Here is a 26,562-nt window from a genome sequence, read left to right on the forward strand (position 1 = left end):
CCAATGCACTGAATACTGTACAACACAACAAAGAAGATAAAAAAAGAACCTAAGAAATTCTGACAGCTCCACATCAATAGCCTGGCGGTTGACAAATTTAGGAGATATTTTTAATCTACATCTTATCACTCAGTTAAGTGAAAAGTAAACACAGCTATCATGCTTTTTGAGCTCTAGGTTTAGGTGAAAAAGTTCTTTGCCAAAGACATCTGCATAAAGTTGACAGTATACCAGAAAACAATTCTAAAACAACTAATTCAATCCATTCTGTGCTCAAAAAATAATTTCTGACTACATACACAAAATACATTACACAAAATTTACTCACAAAGTGGAACACCAGTCATTCAATTATTCCCTGTACAGAGAATTTCTTACAGAAAAATTTTCTGAGAAAGTTAACATCCAACAAAATTACTTTTCTGAAAAATATTTAAGTTAAAAAAGAGAACTCAAAACTTACTTTAATTATCCCAGTGCAAACTTTACACAAAAGATCTTACTGAGGCAGAAAAGTATTAAATCCTCAGTGTGATCTTGGAAGATAGACTTGAAGGAAAGCGCACACGAGAAGAAAATGTCCATGGACACAAAATGTCCCACGCATCCCAAAAGGTCGGAAGACCCTACCGGGCGCGATTCACCCTTCAAATGGTAAATTGCACTGGGGTACTGAAATTTCGAGATAAGGGTAGTTTTCTTCATCAAAGAAAACCAAAGGCATTGATTGCGATTCATTACCCACCATGAGTGTATTCATAATATAAAAATTATTTTGTTTTAGAAATCCCAGTTTAGATGAATGTAAATGGTCAATTTTAACCTCAATTGAAAAAAGCCAGATTGGCACCCATGCGATGCCACTCCACGTGACGTCACAGGGACCTAGATGCTATACGAGCAGATAGGAGTTTTACATTGTCTGAGATTACCAATGCATGCAAAAGGCAAAGAGCTCAAAGAAACATCTCTTAATAATCACCTATTAAAATTGCCTATGGTCGGAAAGTTTCCTTCATTTGATAGGGTATTAAGAATCCTTATTTAAGCCAAGCGCTACCAGCCGGCAGGGTACTCTACCCAAGAGCCATGCTCGGCAGCAAGCAGCCTGCATCGTAGTGGCATTCATAGCCTCACACATCAGCAGCCAGACTTCACATGGGCTTTTCCCAGCATTCATACTTTGCCATTGCTTTATCGTGCTCGAAGATTTTCAATTTTCATTAAATCACAAAAAATAGATGCCATTTAAAAATGTAAAAGCGTGAAATTTGTACTCCAGGAGCAATAACATTTCCATTTAAGGATTTAAAAAATAGGAAACCACCCTATCAGATATACTAGGGACCAATATCAACAGGCAAGAGACCAATCACTGAGCAACTAATGCAATGAATAGTTTAGGGCATTAAACAGAAGATAAACAAGAACCTTAGTAATCCTGATACCTCCACATCAATAGTATGAAATGTATTTGGTCTTTGGACACAGATTAAAATGAACGTAGGATGTAATAGTGTACCATGGATCATGCAGTTTTTTAAATTAAAACTCCCTCTGCTCGAATAGTTCAGATAGCACAAAATTAGCAGTACGTGGGGGAGTACATTCACATGACTGCTTATGTGTTTCCTACTATAAGAGCCAGTAGCTTACGCTATAGTGAGATAATGCATGCTCCAATATTGTTTAATCATGAGTATAAGCTTATACCTCCTCTAAATTGTGTAATATCTATGTGCCTTGAAAAAGAGCCATTTTTTCCCGTGACCATGAATGAGTATTTTTTTTACTAAAAGGAACGTCGGACTCAAGATTTTTTTTCATAAGGATCTTTGCTCATACATTAATGATTACTTTAAACTGAACCATGAGTCTGTATTTGCATGGCCTTTCCCTGTGGATGCTGAGAATGAAAATTGGTACAAGCGAGATTTTTTTGTAAATTTTATTTTTTTGCAGCTGAATTACTTCATGCAGTGAATATTTAATGATAATCGTGGGATCATAATGGACCACTTAGCTTTAGGAAAAAAAATCATGCCTTTCCATCCCACAGGAATGGAAAGGCATGATTTTTGCCTATGGCCTAGCCACGAATGTGAAAATTGTTACATACATGTAGGATAATCATCTAAATTAATTAAAAATGGTTTTTCACCACACAAGCCATGTTTAAATCAAATAAACAGTTCAGTTATTTTCTTATTGTTTTCAATTTTACGTCTTTTTTAAAAAACGTTTTTAAGGACATTTTTTGCAACTATCATTTTCAAAGCTTAAACGCAATTTTCAACACTAGGCAACTTTTGCATTCATTGTACTTCTCATCTTTTCGCATAATAAGCCTTGAATATGGAAAAAAGTGTCTGAGCCGTAGGCAGGTATGTATTTATAAATAACGCAAACCTCAAGAATTCAAATTAAAACATAAACGAGAGTTCAATTAAAACATGATACTTTTTTCGTGCATTAGAGCTTAAGCTTGCCCATCGATAAAGAAACTAATCTACAGCGCTATCACAGTTCATGTATAGCAGGAAATATTAAGAGATTTGTTTGATCATTTGACGGTTACCCAGCATTTTATAAAGGATTGTGTCATAGCACAGAACGTCTTCACTTAACACCACTGCAACACCATCTCCAAGGTAACAAGCACTTTGCACGGAGTCAAAGTCCTTTAAAATTCCCTAATATTATAACTTAACAAAAGTATTTGCTCTAATTACTTTCTTATCTCCAATCGAATGTGCGTATTTATTTTCTTGAATTATGGCATCGTGTAAAAAATCGATTACAATTTTGAGTAAATCCTATCAAATTTCTACTATAGTTGAGTCCGAATCTACGTTGATTTGTCACTGCTGTCGAAACATACCATGCACCAGTCTTCAAATACGAATAAAAGAAAGTACTCACCCTAAAGAAATTACTCCCAGACAGCTTTCTGAGTTTAGCGTCCGATTCTAAACAAATGTTTTTGAAAACACTGAATTCCGTGAGCTTTTTCAAACACAGTGGACAAAGGGTGGTAGGCAGGCCATCTCCCAATCCAACCTAAGAGAGCAATCAACACGCTATACATTAAAAGAGTGCAACATTATGCTCATGACATTGAATAAAGAAAGTTATATGAAAACTAAACATCGAAAAGATGCAGGTAATGTGCCACTTACTTCTAAACCAAGTAAACCATGCAGGGCATCCTTCACCGTTATTCTGCAAGCTACGTTTGAAGTGAATATGTTGTAATAACAATCATTATTCTTCATGCATAGTCTGCACAGGGTATTCTCGGAATTTCTTTCCGATGAAACCGAGAAAATACCGGCGGTACGATTCATGTTTTGATTTCAACCACTCGTTTGAATAAATTAAATCGTCAATGAAACCACCAACACAAACTGACTGAGATCTCCAAATTCGTCGGGGAAACTATATTCATTACAATGATGAATGAATTCGTTATTTATAATGCTCACGGTGAAAGATAAGTTTAAATTATAAAACTTAAAAGACTAACAATCGTCTCAAAGAAAAAATACACCGCAGCAAATTGGATAGAGACCTAACGAGAATTGTCATAATCAATGAAATGATCAATGTTAATATAAGATTATGCAAGCAAAGATTGGTTTACATTAACTGTTGGCTAGTTATGATTGTTACCGCTAGAGGCACATACTCATAGCAGGCTTACAATAGGGGTTCACGACACCTGTAACCCGCGAGGCGGCGCTTGTGCGAGGCAAGCTCCGCCTCTTGGGAAGCTCCGCCTTTTCCCGTATGGAAACCGCCATAACAGTTTTTCGCAACCAATGAGAGAGAGGAGAATTTATAACTGTTTCTGTTTTCTGCGGAATAATGACTTGCAAATATAAGTAGTGGCTTTATTAACATTTAAAAAAATAATTTAAGCCTTGGATACATATAATACCCTTTGAAAATCTCGTTCAGGAATTCAGCTGTTTATTGTTGTTGTTGGTTTGGAAAGATTTCAAAATGGCTGTGCACAGGTGGTTAAGGTCATTGTTTCATAGTAATAATAATGATTTCTTGGGATTAAATGCTGAACATGTTACCTATATCCGTTCGCAGTTTGTCCAACGCATGTTGTATGTAATGGGAAGTAATCATTGAAAGGGAAATATGTTTTAAGTTCGTCGTAATTGTGTTAGGTTTCGGCGTCCATTTATTTATTGCGTGTTAAAATATATTGCTGCTTTGCTTCTGTTGTCGTGACGATATGGCTTGACTGAATTAACTCAAAGTTTGTCTTTATAAAGTAAGACTCCCTGAATTTCGGTGTTTATTCTTTGATTAGGAAATGTAGTAGGCAACGCCCTTAACCTGTGCTTTCATGGATGATGATGGAATAATCTCGATGTTTCGGCCGCAGATGTGGAAAAATGAGGAAAAACATGGTAATGGTAATTTTCAGGATGGATGGAACAGCTGTGAACTAGTATATCGTGTGTAAAGCTCTGTGGTGTGACCTCATACTCAATGTTTTTGTGTCAGCCTATTACTATATGCTCACTGAAAATTTGAGTGGAGAATCGTAGATGTTCAAAAACTTTATTACTATTCGGAGTGATCCCTTCATGTTTTCGTGCAAGTATGCAATGATTCGACTACCCATGCTATATATTTGAATAAAATTCCAGTTTCATCGAAAATGGAGAATGATGTGTGGAAGGGAATTTCGACTCGAGGGGCATGTATATTTGTATAGGCTGTCTACTTGAGTAAATTCACAGTTGTTGAAATATGGTACAATTCGTTTATTCGCATAATTCGACCAGATAGCTTACATTGAGACTCTTTTTCGTTGCTTGTAAAGTATTGCAATAAAATTATGGGTAGTAAATATGAAAGCATTGCGGAAAATTATGCTATCTGTGGTAAATGGTTGCATTAATTGTTATTGTTTTGGTTCTGTCGATGAAGCAACTTTGTGCTCCGCAAAATATGCTCGGATGTTTATTTCCGCACAATTCCTTTAATATAGTTGATTATTCAGCTCGCGTAAAGTTGGTTTCAAATCATTTTTAGCTATTGTTTCATTTAACATTATCTTGAATAATGCTCACATCGCGTTAAAATTAGCCTCAGCCATGAATATTGAGAGAGTGCCCATTGATTCCTGTATTGACGCATAGTAAGTTGTTCTCTTTTACATTTATGCAAGAGAAGCCATGAATTGAAGGTATTTTTTCACCTAAGGTTTAAGTAATTTTAAGTTGATAGTTCTTAGGTGAGTCTCCTTGATTGCACGCATGTAAAAATATGCCTGCAATCTTTTTTACGTAATTATCTATTTATTATCACACCACTTGACTGAATATTGCAACCAATTATTAATTTTTGGGTGTTTGCATTTAATGTAGGTATGTAATAAACAATTTGTTATAAAGGTTTGCTCGCACACTGAATGAATAATATTTAGCTAAATTTACAATAACATATACTCCATACTTTGTGCTTTTAATATTATTTTTTATAACTATATGCCTATGGCCCTACCATTTCACGCACTTTGATTCGTCTAGCACTTAAAACCATATTGTGGATTTTTTCAATCATTTTGTGGGGTAGACACTTTCACAGAGTGTCCGCAGCGTTCATTTTTTTTAATGTATGGCAATGGGCGTAGTCCAGTACAAGCTCCCAGTGCTCCGAAGCACTGGGGCCTAAGTCTGTAACTTCGTTTTCTCCCGAGTTGGGAGAAAAGAGACTCGTGAAGCTCCAGTTTCATCCAACTGAAGTCTGTAACGGTAACGGAGAAAACTTTCTCCCAGTAACGGAGACTCTGACTCTCCTGGAGAGTATCTTTCTCCCGACTGAAGTCCGTAACGCGATTTGGAGACTCTGACGCGCCCTGGACGGGAGCTTGGGAGTCACCCGCCCGGGACCCGGCGATTCATTTTCTCCATAGGAGAAACGAGGAAAATACCAATGGCGGACCGTTGTGGGCGATCGTACTGCAGTTCTAATTGTATTCTAATATGGTTTTTTACGTATTTGTGACAAAATAGAACACGAAAATGCATTCTTCAAGTTAGGCAGGCAACTTATGTAGTGTAATTTGTGACAAGAATAGAAATTTTTGTATGGCTGCATTTGCAAGGAAACTACGTGCAGTGAACTTTCATTGTGCCTCTAGTATAAGTGAACAAAATTTGTGTCCTTAGTGTACCCCTTAGTGAATTGATTGCACATAGACGATGAAGTAAAGAGTGAAGTGTGTTGTGAATGTAACATCTTCGACGAAATTATTTCGCACGTATATAATTTAGGCTACGAATCAACTGTATACATTACGATGAAAGGTATCTAACTATGTATTGCGAAGGGGATATGTTTCATATTTGAACTAGTCTTACTTTAGGGATACATCGAACGCCTGTTAATTTTCATTCGTTTGTTCGCTTCTAAGTTCTGTTTGATTTTATTACGTATTGCATCTATTTCCAATTCCCGTTGTGAGATGTGAGGTTTTGGCAATGTTTACATTTCACGCATTTCGTTGTGTTGTTGTTTGTTTTTGTTTTGGTCATGTTACGGTGAGAGTGATAGTGAAATTCGAAGTTTGTTGGTGTTACAATAACTGGTTTAGCAATTTGTTTCAACCTATTCATTTAATTGTCTTCGCAATGTTAATGTGAAATAACGTAATCTGATTCTAAGTCGTTAGTGATGAGTAGGAAGTGAGGTGTAAAGAATCCTTTCGAACTTCAAGGAGTGCAAATTCTTTTAGTGTGTACAAAGTGATTGGAAAACCGATTATCATGTTTTATTAGTGTTACATAATGGTGTTTTATATTTATTGTGAGCCAAGATATTTATTGAAACAGTTGATTCCGAATATAATGATTATAAGTATTAAAAAGATAGAAATGTGTGCGTTGTAGTGCTATATGTGATATGATGAGCAATAAATATGTACAAGTAAGGGTAATTTTGCTTTGTTTTCTCTATATATACCTCTAGTAAACCATTTTCCCCATGTTTTCGCTATTCTACGCTGTCAGTCTTTGAAATTTTTAAAAGTAGCGAGGCAGGTTGTTGTGTTTCCTAAACTATAACATTTTGGGAGATTGTAACATATGTTACTAATTGCTGGCACGTAGGTATTTGCAAGAATAAATATGTACCATTCACACATTTATCTTAACGTTATTTTCTTTACGATTCTTTTCTGCATAGTAAAGTTTTTCAATTTTCTTTTTCCACTCCCACATTGCGTATTTCAGCTTTTCGAGGATAAATGCATGTAATACTGACGTTGATAGTTATGTTTTTCCATACTCATCATGCATTCACCAATGAAAGTAAGCATCCGAAGTGCAAAAAAATGTGCCATATATATCATCAATGAATACAGCGGCCGTTTGTATACAAGATTACCTACATCTAAAACATAAAAATGCTTTGGTGTTACGCATTAGTCTCTCCTTTTTCAATGGTATAATATACTCTTTTGTGTGTACTAATGAACAAATATATCTGCGATGGATTTAAATCGATTTATCCACTATCAATTATAATTTCGATGCATCAATTTCTTTTATTTGAAAGTTTAACTTTAATGATGAACGAGTAGCCCTTATTACAGGTGAGAATCGTTTGATTTCCCTCTCGTTTTTTTTATTTGAAACAAAGCTTTTCTATTGGTTCTTCACGGTATCGCCGGCTTCGGATTCAATATTTTTCATACCTACCTGCCGTTCCTGTCCGATACCGAGAATTAGAGTTTTCTCCGGTAGCGGCCAGGAACTGATGTTCTCTCCGCCAAGTTACGGACTACAGTCGGGAGAAAACTACGGGAGAGTACAGAGTCTCCGGAGAAAGGAGAATTCAAGTTACGGACTTAGGCCCCTGGAAGCGAGTCTTTTCGTGGTCCAGTAGAAGCTACAAAAGCTCCCGTGGCGCTCTCGTACGTCACGCATGACGTCACTATATTCGCTTTCTCTCGCTACAAACGCTCCCAAGAAATGGCTGGAGCGAACCGGTTTTCAGCGCGAATTTGAACGGGAAGGAAGGCTAAAGAAAATGGTGTTCATAACAATTGTGGACCTGGCCGGCAATAATATGACCATTTGGAGTTGATGGAAGAAGTCGCTAAGATAGCCTGGATAGTAAATGCTAAAACCAAATGGTTAAAGAACTATTCGGGGGATATTACGGTGAGGCAAATGGCTGTAACTCAATGGTTTCACAATTCAGAGTCGCCACGGGCCAGATCGGGGAAGAAATTGAGCGGCAAGACCAAGATATCTTATAAACTTTGTTGTTGTGATAATTAATTATATATAATATTATTTAATTATTAGTGGTTTAAGCTTGAGCTAGCGAGAAGGGGAGATAGAAAATGGCTATTCGAAATTAATAAGACATGTAGTGAGTGAACTTTCCGGTCGAAGCATTCCGTCCGTTACATAAGAATTATGTTAATTTTGTAAGTTATATTGATTTATTTGTTATTTAGATCAATTATTAGTTATTTGAACTTGATATTGCGTGAAATTGAGATAGAATATGACTTCTTAGGTTAGGGTACGTGAACTTCTAGTTAAAGCATTCCGTTTGTTGCTTTTTGGCGGCCAACCTAGGTTTTCTTCAAGCTTTCCCCATGAAGATTGTATTCTCTGTTAAATGATGATATCTTCCTCTAATCTTCAACTGAAGTTTAATCAATTATTGATGTTCGGTTGTATTTTACTTTATGTAATTTTCTTAAGGTCAGGTTGACACGCATTGCATTTATGCTTAAGGCTCGTTGTTGACGAGATTGGTTCAAGTGTAGGACTGCTTTTGAGACTGTCATACAATGTCATGAGTGCAATTGATAAATCGCATAAAGGACACTCCACTTAAGGCCTTTTTACACCTACATAAATCCGCACAAGTCTAAATGTATGAACGCGAGAAAGAACACGAAATGTACCGTACGGTTGCGTTGTTGCACGTTAAGTGGTTACACGTGTAACCACTCAACTTGTGCAAATGCATGATCGGCAAATTTAACCTATTTTAGCTAGGTTCAAACATTCGTACATGTTCCGTTTCGGTCCACAAAAATAATTCACGCAAACAGGCATTAACTTGTACGTGTATCGTTTAAACGCAGGCTTTTAGGTGAGTTAAGTTAATTAGGCTTATTTTTGGTTTCATTGAAATTTCTATAATAAGGTATTTAATCGGTCTTATCTTCTTTTATATGTATCATATGATCTGCTCTTTATAGTTTAAGTTTATCACCTTGTTGTTAGAGGATTTGCAAACCAGTGGGTAAAATCTTCAGGACAAGCATCGGTCTGCTGTGGTGCCCGATCATGGTATCCAATGAAGATCTAATATTAAATAGGTTTCTTGTGGTGTACCCCATGGTCATATTCTTTTTGTCATTTATATTACTGACCTCTCTAACACGCTAAGTAAAGTACAAGGGGCTATAACAATCCCTAATTCAGACGATCTAATATCCGAGCAGACGATACTAGTAAAACAAACGACTAACAAATGCTACAATCGCTCCAGCCGTGATCGAGTAGGGTAGCACTGGGAGCGATAGGAGCGAAAGTGGACCACGAATCTGTAGCGTCCGAAGCGGGAGCACTCGGGAGCATTGGGAGCGTGTACTGGATTACGCCCAATGTTTTAACTCATTTACCCTATGGTGAATAGTTTCAACCACGGAAGGAGGACTTCCATAATCCTCATTCAAGTTAACTTTAATATCTTTTTGTGTAAACCCTTTCATAAACTTTATCACCACACAAAACGCAATTTTGTTAATTTTTATGAACAATTTTCTTGGAGACTCTAAGGACTTATTAAACAAACCTCATGTATTAGTTCTCTTAAAGTTAGCCATGAATTAAGTATCATTTGTGAGCTAAGTAAGAGATATTTGCACACCTAATCCAAGTTTTGCAGTGGTTTTAGAGAATTTTTGCATTTCTGCATGCATGAAATTTGTTCATCATGCTAGTTAGTCTCATTGAATAGAAAATTTTCTCACGATTCCAAATATATAAGCCAAAACTCTCCTAGGACTCCACAAACGTCAATAAATGCTAATTAAAATGCTCAAACATCGCTTGAAGTCAGGTGACCTCCCTAACAACACATGGACATCCGACGGATGTCCGTCGGATATCCAAGGCGGACGTTGCGGATGGGCCACGGATATCCGAAGGAAATCCGGCGATATCCGTCGGACATCCGTCGGATATCCATATGTCCCAAAATCCGATATCCATAGGACGTCCGCTGCCGGATATTAATACAATTTTTTGCATATTGTTGCAAGAAAATACACCAAAAAGGATCCTGCACATGATAGACAACCTTATCAAGGTGGAAGGAGTCGTCATGTCCCAAATTCGACATTCTTGCAACAACATGCAAAAAATTGTAATAATATCCGGCAGCGGACGTCCTATGGATATCGGATTTTGGGACTTATGGATATCCGACGGATGTCCGACGGATATCGCCGGATTTCCTTCGGATATCCGTGGCCCATCCGCATGTCCCAAAATCCGATATCCATAGGACGTCCCCTTCCGGATATTAATACCATTTTTTACATATTGTTACAAGAATATACACCAAATAGATTCCTTCATTCGAATGATTAATGCTTTAACTAATGACTACTGATTAAATAAAAAGAAACAAAATTGCATTAAAAACTATTTAATCTTTCTTATTTTGTCATTTGTAAGGCCTTTTTACATGATTTGAGTTATTGCATTCAAGCAAACTGACTTTCAAAATTAATGTTACCTCTTAGGAATTGGATCAATTTAAATTTAGTGAATCCAAGAATTCGAATGGAACAGGTCATACCCTGAAAGTTCAGAAAAATGATTTCCAAGGAAGATCGTAACATCTTATGCTTTGAGATTTCAATAGTTTGAAGAATCACATCAACAATGGCATTGTTTATGGGTAAAATCTATATACCCAAACTTCCAACTATGCCTACTAATAAACCTGAGATGATACAATTTCTGGGTTTGCCTTTCCGTATCAATGAATAAATTCAACCTTGTAAAGTGACCTTAATGAAAAATTGTAGCAAACAATAGTTAAGAATGATTACCACTTGGTTACAGTTGAATATTGACAAGAACCAGATTAAACAATCGTTTGATTCATCATATAAATTTCAGCTTATAAAATTAACAAAAATGGCACTTCTCTGTGAACAAATACAACGTGCATGGCTTTAAAAGACAAAATTATTAAACATACATAAGTTATAACATGGAAACAAATTTCATGCTTACATTGGCACAAAATAAACTGTCCATATAGATAAGACCAATGAATTCACTTAATCTCTGAACTCCAAAACACTTATGACTAAGTAAATATAGTGCGAAAACATGTGAGCAGAGCAATACTTTGTAGATTATTTTCACGGAATGCACAATAGTCTAAAATGAGATAAACAACGAAATAATAAACACCTGAGTAAGAGGAATGACAAAGTATTTCTATTCCAACGTTAACTTTTTTAACACACAATGGTTAGGCACACAACTTCACACAAGTTGGGTGCCTATAACATGGTGCATTTTCGAGTAAATTGATGCATTCATACATTTAGACAATGACTCCTACGAGTTAATGTACAGTGTAAACATGCCTTCAGGAAGAATGTGGATCAATAGATACGAATTATCTTCATCAACCTCCTCGTTACCATTTCCGGGGATTACATGGTACATTTGCACCTCCTTGGGCTCTTCATGCTCCTGTAGTAGCTATAGAATTATTCTCTTCCTAGTTACGGGGCGGTCTGGAGAGACTGGAATGTTCTGATCCCGGCATTCACACTGTTGTTTTTATCCTCGGAGGACCTCACGTCATTTTCCAGAAGATGTATTTTTCTGCATCCTCTCCTCACTGTAAGGCATTAGCGAATATTTTACTAAAGACACAAATCAATACCTAAATGATAATGATCGGAGAGAGTTAATTGATGGCTATGTCCTGAACTGCTCATTAATTACTATAATTCTTCGACATATTCTCAATAGTTATTCATTTGTGAGAAAAACCCTTCATATAAGAGTTCATTGAGATAGAGAATAATACTTAAATGCCATAAAGAACAGCTAAAAAATGGATTTCTACTGCGAGAACTGATATTTAAACTTAATCGGTCTGAATGGATTGTATTTTATCACGCAAAGATCATACAAAATATTAATTACACTGAGAAATAAATTAGTCCTGAAAGGCTAGATACACACAGGTTCGTTGGTTTACTATCGAATAGAGAAACATTTTCCGTTTACTTACATTTAAATGGTCAGTAAACAGTAGATTGGTCAATGCTGACTAACTGTATTCTTCTAATCCCTTTTTGCCAGTCTCCACTGCAAAAAAGGGATCATTTTCCTCTTCCATGGCGTACGTCAACGTAAATTTGCTTGTAAAATAAGATTTTTCAGCACAACTAAATTCACAAAGTCAAAAATACAGTACCTACGATCATGTGTACACAACCGAACACAACTTTGGCGAGTGGCGATGGCTGTGGGCGCTGTAAGTCACATGTTATATAAGATGGCCGCCGGTCGTTATGGCGCAAGTTTCGAAATACGATTTTCCAAGTCCAAGTATATTTCTCGTTGTTGTTTTCCGCAGTTCCCAGCTTTGCAGCTGTCTCCTGGGGGGTTCGTTTAGTAATAATGCAGGCAGATTAGTTTATCACGTTTTACAGATTAAAAGAGTCATGGCATAATAATACTTGACAGGGAATTAGGGGATAGGGATATGGGAAGGGTTGAGGGCACATTTGGGGAGGCGGTGTTTTGGTTTCAGCGGAGGTTCGGAGTCCCAAAATTTTTTAACAGTGCATTATTTGTTTTATCAAATGTAAGGGAAAATTTTTCTAGAGCAGATTTTAGTTTCGCTAGAATAGAAATACGATTTTTAATCCGTTATTATTAGATAAGTACGTAATATAATGGTTCCAACGAAAAATATAATAATTATCATTGTGGAGGAAATTTGTAAATGCTATAATCACCAATTCCAAACTATAGGTGCTTGTATTCGACAGAAAACCCATATTAATAATGAGCGAAAACCAAAACTTGCAGGAAAAACTTCGAATGCCAATTCGAATAATTTTTGCATTCAGAGTTGCTATTTGTATTCAGTTAGTTTTCATCAATGAATTTGCTGTAACTGCATTGGTATTGTGCAAATCTGAATGCAATAATGGTAACAATTGTATATTATTGTTATTATAGCTCTGTAACAGAATATCCTATGATCATCCCATTCGGACATTTTTCGGATCATCCGGCTTCGGATATCCGTGGGAGATCCGACGGATATCCTGATTGCCGGCGGACCTAGATAGGACATAGCGGACCTGAAACGGATATCCGTAGGATATCCGGTGTTGTTAGGGCTGAAACGCCTTCTGACATCATTGCACGGTACATCATTCACTTCGCTAGAGAGAGAAGAGTGGTGGAGCCTTGAATGCAAGATATCGAAGTAAAAATCTTCGTAGAGCTTTGTAGTAGTTCCTTAAAAGACAAATTGACTTAAGAGGGATTGCTTTGTCAGTATTGCGATGCGGGAGTAAAATAAAGCTGGTAAATAATCATGCAATTAATGAAAATTATTTTACGAACTTTTTAAATAAATATTTATTGTCCATATAGATTTAATACATCCATTGTTAGCTGAAAATCTATCTTATGTATTTACTTAGTTACCTACTGTGCGGAACTTACATAGTCTTCCCTAATCAGCCGGAGTTGAGATCCTAATGATCGTGAAAAGGTAAAATAAAGTATTTTATAGACACAGAAATAAGTTTCAAATACTATTTACTCTGTACTCAAGTTCCAGTTTTTGATAAGAAACCCACTGCAGTAACGAGACGAAATTTTAGATTTTGCGTTGACATGCAGCGAATTTTATGGGCAACACAGCAGCAAATACTTAATTTACCTTACCAAAAGCCACATATTTCTCTTATATTCCTTATTTTACCCGTGGTTTAATAATAATTAGTATTTATTCTCATGAATGGCCACCTTCCTTTATATATATAATACTACAATCGGTGGACTATTAGGTACATTTCTGGGGTTGTTTACGAGGTGAAATGAGTGATACATCCTAAATTTAGTGGCCATCCGAGAAATACTGGCAATTTGATAAAAACCTATGGTAACCCTGATTCAAGAGTGCACTTACATTGAGAAACATCCCGTTGATAGTGTAAATAAAGTATTTAACTCCATTCCACAGGTCATCAACCATATTCTTCTCTTATTTTGGTCCTTTGGGGCACAAGCAAAAATCTTCTCCGGTGAGAAAATAGAGGTACTTGAGTGGTGGGACACTAAACACGATATACCTATATGGTTTTCACACGTTTGTCTATTGAATATCCATGCTGCAATACACTAATTCCACTAACCGAATTATATGGGTGTCCAACATAGATCACAATCTGCATTCAACTTATTTTCATTTAATCTTTCCAAATCTCCCCAAACAATCCCCTTTATTTGTTTCAGCAAAGCCTTGGCAACCTAAAATATTCACAGTCTGCATTTTGACGTTAAAACAGCAATTGTCATCGCCAAATTTGCATTTGAGCCCTCATAGATCGATTTTCTATCCACTTCCTCAGTCTGTCATCAGTGGATACCGTGCCGTGACGTCACACTCCGATGGCGTCGTGTTTTCAAGCAGCCGATGAAGGTCTATTTTTAAAGACTCATAACTCAGCTAAAAAGTATTATTCATCCGCGAAATTTTCGGCGAGTACATTTGAGCTTGTAATTAAGTTATTTAAAAAAATTGTGCTTGTTCCCCATTGTGGTTTTATTTCATAGATGACTTCTATAAAAGTCATCAATGAAACTTTCATGAAGTTACTACAGGATTTCCTTTCGATGAGGAGAAACCGGAGAACTGCAAATCACATTCTCATTCATCTCGAGTCAAATAAATATTTTTACTTAAGTTCCACATCCTATACTAATATCTTTTTTCTTCAAAAGATACTTTGTTCAAAACTTTCATTCTGAACTGTATTTATTTACGGCTCTAAGGGGGGGGGGGGAGGCACCAGCCCCTCCTGCCCACCACATGCCCATGTGCTCAAGAGATTTTTATAAGGGAAAGTTTCTTGGCAAGCAACTTTCCCTTGGCCAACCAGCAGGTGTGGCCTCAGTCAGTTGCTCTCAGACCTCCGTCGAGTTAGCATCGTGAATCTGCTGGTGGAGCAGTGTTGTCAAACCTCTCCTTATATCTGTAACTATGCCTTCAACAATGGTGCCTCATTCAGCGTGGTACCTGACAGTGTCATGGGCTTCTGAGATTATCCTCAATACCTTCCATAGAGTAGTTATACTGTGTCGGTGCCGACGTTTTCATTGACAAATTGGGGTGGTTATATATATTTGGTAACATTAAGTTTGCTCTCTCTCTTGGTACTGCCCCTACCCCATTAGTGAAGCCTTCTGATTATGTTTGGGCTCCTAGGAAAGCTCACTCACAAACATTAACACATTCAGCGAGGAGCACGTCAACTGAAGTGCTCAGCCAGTCAGGCCGGTAGCCCTTTCTCCACCACTGTACGTGAGTAATATCCACTTCTGAGCCTTCCTATTGTGTGCATGGCCTTCAGCAAGATTCCCTCTTTTGACCAGTGTGTGCAGTTTGTAAATAGCAGGATTTGAATGGAAGATAAGGCGCAAAAACCTCTCTATTTCTCTTTCTCATTTAATCGGCCGATTCTGACGACTTTCATGAAAATCAGACCCGCAGTGAATATGTTAAATATATAGATTGTAGTAGATTCAAATGATGGATACCACACCATCACAGTCCTAGGAACTCCAAGAAAATCCTCACGACTCACAAGAACTGCCAATCATGGGCATACTCAGCGAGGGGCAGGAGGGGGCAGCTGCCCACTTGAAGCAAAAATTGCAAATGTCTTTAGGAAAAATAATATTTTTTCAATCAAATAATTTTAAAAACTAATAAAAAGCTGTTATATGTAGTTTCCTTAAAATGTTGATTTCATTCACATTTCCCGTGTTTAAATCTTATCTACAACTTGAGCAACGAAGGCTTGCCCCTGATTTTCATCCTGGGTACGCCCCTGCTGCCAATAAGTTTATTCATTTTTCTCACAATTTGTGGATTGTGGACATGGGCTTAATAATAATCCTATTAAATAAATAAAGGTAATAATTATCCTACGGTCAGGTGCAATGCATCTGACAGGCTCAGCGCAAGTGTTTTTTTCACTTCTCCGTGCCAATAAGTGGCTTAGACCCTTTCTATTTATAGTAGCTGTTAGTTTTGACGCACTATATGCAGCCGTTTGCATTTCTGCCGATAGATCAGTGGCGGATTATTTGGTATAATTAAGTAAAAATATGGTAAAGTAAAGTGGAATAAAAGTATTATTGGATATGTAATATAGAAAAATAAGAAACCCTAATCATATACAATTCACATATTAAATTTATTACGTACAATAATACTTAATAGCCTAAATAGCAGATTCAATCGCACCTTGCTGGATTGGTGCGGGGCAAGAAGACGGTGTGTATAGGGGTATATGCAAAGCAAATAAGGAATTATTTATACGTTAGTCTACACCAGCGGTTCCCAAACTGGGGGTCGCGGGCCGTTCGGAAAGGGGTCGCGAGATGTGCGAATAATAAAGTGAACTATGTACTTAAACTTAGACAACCATTTTTAGGGGGTCGCGGCTAAAACGTATGGGCTAAAATGGGTCGCAGAAAGAAAAAGTTTGGGAACCGCTGGTCTACACTAACAATGGTGCTTCAAAGTTTAAATGTGTACCACTGAGCCATGCTAATAGTTAATTATGTCATTTTACATCTGTGCCTGTTAGGCACATTACGCCTGAACTCAGCAATTCCAATATTGTGTCTGATGAAAGGTTAAAGAATAAGATTGTGGGCAACTCCGGAATGTTAATATTCTGACTAATCCCAGTATACTTAAACTGCCAGGTATTCAATTTGGTCGTCCCAGGGATTCTTCAGGAGTCACGAAAAATCCTTTAGAGAATTCCATAGGATCTTAGAAAATCCCATGGGTTTTTACGGCATCTATGAAGAGAGAATGTTTTATTGATTTCATGGCCACCGGTACTTTCTACAATAATAATCAAATAAGCAGGTGAAGCAATTTTTACTGATGAAGCAAGGGAAAGTAAAACATGCACTTGAACAAAAGGAAAGATTAAAACATGAAATTTTATTTTTAGGAAGCAAATGCATATGATTTATTATACAAAAATAAGATTGTAAATTCTTGGACCAAATTTGACCTCAAAGCAATATGAGTATCATATAAATTAATATCAGCTTGAAAGATGTGTACAGGTTTAACCTGCAAAATTAAAGTACCCATTTCTTATTCAAGAATATGCATGGTGTGTAATTCATTTCACTGCTTAATTTTTTATCTCCACGTACGGCTAAAAGTTCAATGATTTGATTAATTAAAGCCTTGCACTTGTCTATACTTCTCCATGCAATACTATCAAATGAGTGGTAAGAATTTTCTTGCTTCCCTTTTACTCATTTTAGAGGTTATATGATCCAATTTTTCTGTGCAAATGTTTGTGTAGATTTTATCCACTTCACTCCAAATTTTTGTGTATTTAATCAAGCAATTAACTTTACCTAACTCTTTTGAGAAAAAAATCACTTGTACCCCTTGGCTTCCTACCCACTCAAATGCAATAATCCATTCCATTTCTGAAATCTGCCCTTTCCACATGGTGTAGGTATATAGCACCAACCAAGCATACTCAACAAACTAACGGGTAAAACATGAGCCATTTACAAATTTCAATTGCTTTCCTCAAGCCATCGAACAATATACTAAGTGGTAACCAGGTAAGTTGGCTTGGAGGCAAAATTTCAAGCAAAGTTCTATCTGTTTTTTAGCATTTGCCACTAAATAACCCCTCTTTTTCATTATTTGAAGAATCAAACCATAAACACAAATTGCCAAAAAACACCAAGGAAAATACAATGCATGTAATCAGGCAAAAAATATGGAGTCAAATCTAGCTATGGAATTAGTTCTACACTTGATGTGCCTTTTTAAAAGCCACGCACCCTAAAATGATGAGTGGCTTCTGTGCAGAGGTGCCGACTTACAAAAAATATTGGGGGGGGGCCCAAACCTGGGACCTTGCCCCATTAAGTTTTATTAGTAGTGAATTTTAAGTTCTTTAAGAATTTTAGAAGAGTCATATGATCGACATTAGAACCCTGATCACTTGAATCTCGATATCTGGGCACTCCGGGGAAAATCGACAAGCCTGACACATTTTTTCCTCACATCTGTAACAAATTTTTGGGGGGGCTCGGGCCCCCTCAGGCCCCATGGAGTCGGCACCACTGCTTTTCTGGCCTGCTGCGTTATTTTCAAATTATTTCTCAGGTTAGGCAACAGTTCCTCGATCAAGTAGGTTTCGGGAAAGCCTTCTCCATTTTGCCCACAGCAAAAATAAGTATATTGGCCATTCCACCTGGAAATGTTTTGCGCATAAGCCTGAGGATTCCCAGTACAGTAGATTCCGTTTAATGGGTCCACCGGTTAATTGGGGCAGATCTTGAAGAACAGAACCCAATAGAGGAATATCCCAGAGTATTCTCCGCTTAATGGGGACAGCATGCCACTTTATTGGGCCATGAGTCGGCGACATAAACTCTATACTCGCGACTAAATTAAAATTTTTTGTTTTCAGAATACTATTTTTTTATATTTTCCTCCTTTGAATTACTCTTATTTTTCACAAATACTCCTATTCTTGCCCTTTTTTCAAAGCTCTTGTTGTTATACTGTCCGCAAGAGGGTAGGACTTCTCTTTAATAGGACTTATTAAAAGTTTCATTCAGCGTGGCCGGAGGCTGCAAAAAATATTTCTCACTAAATTGTTATAATTATTAAAAATGATAATAAATTAACTTAACTCGCTGTTTTATTAATCAAATTAATAGTTTAATAAACTTATGTTGTATTGTAAACATTCATTAGTCTTTTTTCCATCATTTCAACGTTTTATGCCCATATACAGGATAGTTCGCCTAATTGGGGCAAAGCGCACAAATGCCGATATGTCCCAATTAACCGGAATCTTTGGTACATGGTGAAGCAATAAATTTGCTCAATATGTACTGCCTCTTTACTCTCTGAGTGTATCCAGCAGACACCATTAGTAAATATGAATTGCTAACTGCACAAATAGTATCATGCCCAAGTTCAAAAAAAAATGTTGATAGGTGCAAGTTAATACACACAATTTCTAGATCCCATTCATTTAAAAAGAAAAAAATTTTCAAACTGTATGTGTGGTGTATATGGATTTGCTCAGTTTTTGTCTCCTGTAAAATAGTACCCGATGCCTTTTGGCACTTCATATGTTCATATTTGGTCTGCAAAGCCTCAACAAATGGCTTTGAAAATGCATTCATGTTTGGGTTGCATCTCCAAACCAAAAACCAGCATTGCTATTTCTCACCAATGGCATCAGCTCAGCCACTATGAAAAACAGAGACAACAATGTCTAATCATACTGACCTCTAGCCTTGTTCAATTCTTTGCTCAGCCTACCTTCAGGAATATCATAAATCAAATCCAAAATACTGCAACTTGGGAAATATCTGTACATCGCACGTCAATCTGAGAAATGCTTGACCAAATCACCCTATGAATTCTCTACAAATAACACATGATAATTTTGCGAGCAACAAATCCCACATTCTTTACCGGCATTGTTATTATGCCACAAGCCAATGTAAGCTTGAAGCTTTCATTTTTGTAATGAATATGTGAATGCATGGAGTAAATACACCAAGGAATTCATCAATACACTTATTCAGCTCATTTTATGTTTTTAGAAGACTATTTGGTAGGAGTAACACCTTGTAAATCAACTTTAAAACAGCTGACAAACATTTCCTTGATATCTTGTTTTCTAAGTATAACTTAAATATCTAGAGGACAAATTCATTCATATTCACCCGGCTATTAAAACAGTGGCTCACAGCTATGCACATTTTATCCATTATATAGGGGACGGGGCACGTGACCACGCTTAAATAACTGACAAGATTTTTAATCCGGGTATCATTACGTTCATTTTATTTTGTTGATTACAGAGCCTCAATTTATTGTCTAAAACCGAAAGGTAAAAAATTTGTTCCAGTGAGATGGTATTCTAATAAGACTTTAACACTGCCAAAACTGCTGCAATTGAACCTGAACTTCACTGAACCTCAAACAAGTTGGAAAAAATAGTTAAATACTCAGCCTTATGAGGTGGATATTATTTTTAGGTATCAATTGGAAAGAAAGCAATGTACAACTGAGCAAGAGTAAGAAAAAATAATATTACTCCTTTTTCATTTGGTAATTAGGTAAAATAAAAGCAGGCAGCACGGTTGAGTGACTAATTCAGGAGCTGCATCCTTTGCAATCAGTTACAACAAACCCTCTCTGTTGGGTGCAATAGATCTGACAGGCATAGCATGAGTGCTTTTTCATTTCTTCGCACTATTAGGCGGCATAGACCCTTGATGCTCATAGTGGCAGTTTGTTTTGAAACGCTCTATGCAGCCTTCTTGCTTAGTTTGACTTTGGCAGTCCCCACAGGAAGTTGTATAAGTTTGGATCAGAGAAGGTCATTGCATCTGAACTTATCACAATTTTAAAGGTATGTATTTTTGATAGGCAGAATATTTTTTTTAGGCATTATCACTTGATGCTTCTACGATGTTTACTACTCAATGCTTGAATACATTTAGTGAAACATCATTATCTAAATAGCATGTTAAATCACACCTTGCTGGATCAGTTTGGAACCGTATGAAGGGGGGACTAGGGTTGTATAATATATGTGGTAGCCTCTTTTTCGCGGTGAGTTCTGGGTAGTTTCTTTACGAAACTAAGCAGAGAGCTACTTAGGGAAATGCTTGGTGTTCAGGTTATGTTTTTTCTCAGCCTTGGCTGAATTTCTTGTTGAAAATAGCTCCACAGGTACGTTATTCGCCATTATGATTGATGTTAATTTCAATAATTTACCTTATTATTACTTTTTGTGGGATTATTTACTACCATATGACTTATTTTATAAGAAAAGAAATTCAATCGAAATAAATATTATTTTACCTGCAATTTAGCCCCCAAAATGGAGTTTTAGAAATGTAGGAAAAAATGAGTTGTGTTGTGCGGGTGGTCTATACTCTAATTTTGTTGTTAATTCATAGACATTTTTTTAACCATAGATTTTGTCAAAAAAACCTTGAAATTTCATTTTCATAAACTATAAACATGTATCCACTCTATAAAATTATCCATTATCTCATATTTTCATAAAATTCGTCTTCATAGTCGTTTGATTCTGAAATCAGCCTGATTTTTCGCAAAATTTTAAACTTTAGAGCTCGGGCGGCAGTGGTTAATATTATCCGATTTGAAAAACATTTTGTGTGCGAGATCCTAATATTATTTCGCAACTTTCCCGCTCAGGGCAAATTTGATCTGGAAAAAAAACCTTTTTTCGGCCCACCCTATTGTAAATACTACATGAAAGGCTTGGTGTAAGTGTTAGACTACAATGATAATAGCGCATTAACATTTCAACTTGCAGCTTTGAGCCATGCTTTGACTTAATAACGTCTTAACGTATACGTGCCTAACAGGCACATTGAGCCAGAATTGGAGAGTTCAAATATTATGCCTGCCAGAAGGTTAATTAAGGGAGTTATTAGCTAACCCAATAGAGAACTTACCTGCTGCTTCTGCAGTGGATCATGGGCCATAGCCCAATTCTCAATGAACTCTCCATTCTAAGTTAAAGTACAAGGCTGAAAGTAAGCTATGAGATTCTCAAAATTCAGCAATGCAAAAGAGAATGGCAATTAAAATATCACCATCCCATAAAATGGCATAATTCCCTCACCACAAAAAGGCAAAATTTTGGAACAATGTTGTGTTTTTTTAAAGAAATGCCTGAAAGTCGGCTAAGTAAAACTTTTCCACTTTTTCATAGTTTATATGTAATACAGTGACTAAATGCCTATTCTAAGCAAAATATTTGGAGTTTAAAAAAATTAAACTTTGTACTATTTCCAAAATGATTATGGTTCTGATCATGATTCATATTTGAGAGGTGAAAATGATTTTCTCAATTGTTAAATAAGTTTAATTTCAAGAACAATATAAAATTTGGACATTTATTTACAGCCTTTCAAAGATAGGCTAATAATTTAAATAGCATAAATACTCTAATAACAATAGGAAGGTTCAAGAAACTTATTTAACACTAGAACATATTTACATGAAAACCAATACAATCGTAACAGTAATAAATATAACTTATAGGCTATTAACACATTAAGGCAGTGTGTTACCCATTACTTCGAATGTAAAGGAGACTCACAAAATCCACCGTCCTAGCGTATGTCACCAAATGCACTTTTTTCCATTTCATTGCCCTTTTTAATTGAATTATCAGTATTAGCATGGAGAAGTAACCATATGTAGTGCCCGGGAAGATTAGGGGGAGTTTAACACAGAGTTCATACAGTATAGGGTAAAACACACAATCAAATCAGTGAATGCCATCAATTCACATCATCAAAAATTCAATGCTGTTGGGCACTTTAGGAAGGAAGGCAGGGGTATTGAAGGGTAACAGGAAGAGGAGGAGAAATAACAGATAACAGGAGGATAAATAACAAATAACAGGAGGATAAATTACCAGACTACAGGTAGTGGTAGCAATTATGGTCAAGGGTTATCAATCACTTACAACTACCAGCTTGATTAAAAAATTTTAAACTAGGTACAGTTAGGTTTTGAAAAGAAATGCCACACGAAGTCTCTCACCACAATTGGATGAGTAATGTTAAAAAACAACTTAATATACATACTTTGCATTAACAAATGAAGCATTTTACTTAAAACCCTCAGAATTAAATTCAGAGTTGGGAAAAATATCAGCCGCCTTATATTACACTAAGATGGATGGGTAGATTACAGAAATATCTTGCATTACCTTACATAGTTGGAGGGCAAAGTTGATAATGGTATGAAGCCATTAATGTAACATTTTAACTGCTCCTATGATCATACCTGTTACCATTTACTGCGATTACAGCGGCCACCGTTTTAACTTAGTAATATATACTTGTGGGGACACACTCACCATCGCACTTGCTTTTGAATATGAGTACAGGCTGTCATATCACTAAGGTTGGAATTGCTTGTTTTCTGTTGGGTTGATTGTTTTTTGTTTTCTCCCGCTCTCGGAGATGGAGTGATAGAAGAGTAGCATATGAATTGTGTCATGTTTGAAATAAATGTGGCTGTAAGCAAAAAGAAATAAAATTGCACTTGCTTTTTCATGTGAGTACTCTAGTTTGGCATGTGCCAATAAAAGTAACGATTACTTTCAGAAAGTAATGGATAGATTACAAGAAATAGTTTCATTTTTGAAATGCAATGATTCCACACCAAAGCTCTTCCAAACTCGGGTTTACTAATGCATTCACCCAACTTTCTCAAAACAACATAATTTACCACTTCATCATCCCATGTTATTGTTGGTATCCCTATTGCATACAGAATATCCAAAAATGCTTGATTAGAAACCTTCCTCATGGAATCATTTTGACGGCACACCATCTCTACTTGGTACCTCATTATTAATTACTCATTATTTAAGCAATAAATAAGTATAAGACTCCTCAATTCAGATTTGCTTGAAGCTAAATTATAACTGAATTAACATTAATGATAATTAACCAGTCAATTATTTAAATAATCATGCTCGTATTGGTGGCCTATCTGGCTGAAAGCCTCAGAGCATAAACTACATGCATAAAATCCTGTGTACTCATGTATTTGACAGTCAAAGTTACAAGTCAAGGTGAAAGACTTACCGTATTTCTCCTAATATAGTTCCCTTCTAAATATATATCCCCCCTAATTTTGAGGCTCGAATTTCAGGAAAAAATAAAAAAAAAATGGGTTTGAATATAGTCCCCCTTTACTTTTACCATGGGCATTTTTAAGGGAAATTTGTAAAAAACTTAAGGGAAATATGTTTCCCTGAAGATTTGAAGAAACGCAAGTGCGAATGCTCACGTAGCAGTTTTATAGAATGAGCATGGTTCTTTTTAATTGTTTGCTTTTCTTGTTTTACTAAAGTATTATCCAAATTCCTGTAAAGAGGAGAAATAATAAATAAATAATGAAAAATTGGAGAAGGTAGTGCCAATATCTGACTATTCAATTTTATATATTTGTGCCTTATATTATGGAGGTATTTCCTCTAATTCATGGTCCCTTATGCGACAGAGATTTCTCGTGGGCATAAGGTACAATGAAAGCAAGAGATAACCGATCGTGCTGCGGGAAAAAGCAAGGGAAGTGGAGGAAAATGGGAGTCTGGGGACGCCAAGGAAAAAGAAAAGGGAAGGGACGAGCCGAGAAGCCAAACTAAAAAATGGGTTTGAATCAAGTCCCCCCGTTACTTTTACCATGGGCATTTTTGGAAAAGGTTGGGGACTATATTCAGACAAATACAGTAATTAAGACAGGAAGTAAATTTCGCAAGACTAATGTTTCTTACCTGTGTGCTTACCTATGTGTTTGGCGAGGTTATACCTATAAGCAAAGCCGTTTTTTGGAAAAGGGGGGACTCTATTCGGACAAATACAGTAATTAAGACTGGAAGTAAATTTTGCATGACTAACGTTTCTCGCCTGTGTACATAACCATGTGTTTGGCGAGGTTATACCTATAAGCAAAGACCTTTTTTGGAAAACGGGGGGGACTATATTCAGACAAATACAGTAATTATGACAGGAAGTAATTTTGCATGGCTAACGTTTCTCGCCTGTGTGCATACGCATGTGTTTGGCGAGGTTATACCTGTAAGCAAAGGGCTTGAGGCAGACGGTGCATGAATACGGTTTACCTGTTGTGTGAGTTTGCATGTGTTTGGTGATGTGAACCCTCTGAGAGAAAGACTTGCCGCAGACACTGCATGAATAAGGTTTCTCACCTGTGTGTGTTCGCATATGCTTTCTGAGGTTGCTAGCATCGCTGAAGGGCTTGCCGCAAACACTGCACGCGTGTGGTTTGTCTCCGGTGTGTGTTCTCATGTGAATGTTGAGCATGCTCCTCACAACAAAAGACTTGCAGCAAATACTACATGAAAAGGGTTTTTCTCCCGAGTGAGTCCGCTTGTGTGTGGTGAATGCAGAGCTGTGAGAGAAGAGCTTGCAGCACACGCCGCATTTATAAGGTTTTTCCTTGGTGTGCGTGCGAGTGTGGGTGGAGAGATTATATCGGAAAGTAAACGGTTTTCCGCAAATGCCGCACGAAAATGGTTTCTCTCCTGTATGTCCACGCATGTGGTAGTCGAGACTGTATTTTTTAGAAAAAGATTTTCCGCACACGCTGCATGCGTAACTTTTTTCTTTGCCGAGGATATGTTGAACATAAGTATTGGGCAAAATTGGGCCGGAGTGAGTTTTCTTTTTCGTGCTCGAACTTCTCTGATTAGGAAGGTTTCTATTTGCAGAGGAGGACTTCTGGGACAAATTTTGCGCACGTGGTTTCCCATTTACAACAAAACTTCTCCTCCTTTGTCTCACGTTTTTCTTCTCCCCTATTCCCCCAGACATTTCCTTAAGAAGCCCGACTTTGTTTTGCCTTAGCCTGCTTCTTTTCTTGGAGGCAGAGGGCTTGTCAGACTTACTACATTCCTCATTCGATACAGGAGTTTTGAGACACTCATCTTTACCCTTTAAAGATTTCTCATCACCGTCCAAAGTGTTTTTGCCTGAATGAATTTGGAGATGTTTGGAGAGCTCACTTTTTGTGTTGAATCCTGCTCTGCAATGGAAGCATAGATATGAATTACCATTTGACAAGCAACTTTTCCCGGAACTGTCAATTGAGCAACTATTTAACTCTTCTTTGTATTGTGTGGCAGTCTCTAGGCCACCTTCTCTGTTTTGACTTATTGTGGTTAGCCCAAGGCTATCTATGATTTTTGGGGTATCATCTATACCCCCCATAACAGCAATTGTTGCTACATCTCCGTTGATTTTAGAAGCTGGATTGCATTTCGAATTACACTGTGTATCATTTGGAATTGAGCCAGATGTTATCTTGCCAGTAGGAGGGGAACAAAAATTTTCCAAGTCCTTGTCAATCACATTTGTTACTTCCCCTGCATGGGATGTTCGAGTCTTGGATTCAATGAGTGACAAGGAGGCAGATGAACCAACGCAGTCGTCGCTGGAATCAATCCTTACATTTCCTTCTTCCAGCAGATATGAAGTTGATACTGTTTGCAGATGCACTCTCTGAGGTTCTGAGATCCCTAGAAAAGAATTTAGCATTATAATTATCACTGTCCAACATAAAATTTATGAATTACTCAAATAATATTTTTCTCAAATAATAAAAGTCGCT

The 26,562-nt window shown here is 36.8% G+C and overlaps 2 protein-coding genes and 1 long non-coding RNA gene across 7 annotated transcripts in view; all 3 read right to left on the reverse strand.

The window, feature by feature from the left end:
• LOC124172025 (zinc finger protein 665-like) overlaps positions 1 to 3,696 on the reverse strand; it is a 51,245-nt gene extending 47,549 nt beyond the window's left edge. Inside the window, exons 1-2 of the mRNA XM_046551429.1 lie at positions 3,180 to 3,696; positions 2,923 to 3,060 (exon numbers count right to left, since the gene is read on the reverse strand). Of these exons, the coding sequence (XP_046407385.1) occupies positions 2,923 to 3,060; positions 3,180 to 3,347 (306 nt within the window). The 5' untranslated portion in view covers positions 3,348 to 3,696. The remainder of the gene's footprint in view (positions 1 to 2,922; positions 3,061 to 3,179) is intronic.
• Positions 3,697 to 11,494: 7,798 nt separating this feature from the next.
• On the reverse strand, positions 11,495 to 12,645 carry LOC124172027. The gene is made up of 2 exons (XR_006868048.1): positions 12,328 to 12,645; positions 11,495 to 11,928 (listed from the first exon to the last, which is right to left on the reverse strand). It is a non-coding gene; the product is annotated as an uncharacterized LOC124172027 (long non-coding RNA).
• An 11,993-nt stretch (positions 12,646 to 24,638) lies between these two features.
• LOC124172022 (zinc finger protein 112-like) overlaps positions 24,639 to 26,562 on the reverse strand; it is a 63,604-nt gene continuing 61,680 nt past the window's right edge. For 3 of the 5 annotated variants that reach the window (XM_046551421.1, XM_046551420.1, XM_046551419.1), the window contains one exon: positions 24,639 to 26,470. In XM_046551421.1, the coding sequence (XP_046407377.1) occupies positions 24,960 to 26,470 (1,511 nt within the window). In that variant the 3' untranslated portion in view covers positions 24,639 to 24,959. The remainder of the gene's footprint in view (positions 26,471 to 26,562) is intronic. The other 2 variants (XM_046551423.1, XM_046551422.1) reach the window with 2 other exon arrangements.

Source organism: Ischnura elegans, assembly GCF_921293095.1.
Source record: "Ischnura elegans chromosome 13 unlocalized genomic scaffold, ioIscEleg1.1 SUPER_13_unloc_1, whole genome shotgun sequence".
Lineage (NCBI taxonomy): Eukaryota > Metazoa > Arthropoda > Insecta > Odonata > Coenagrionidae > Ischnura > Ischnura elegans.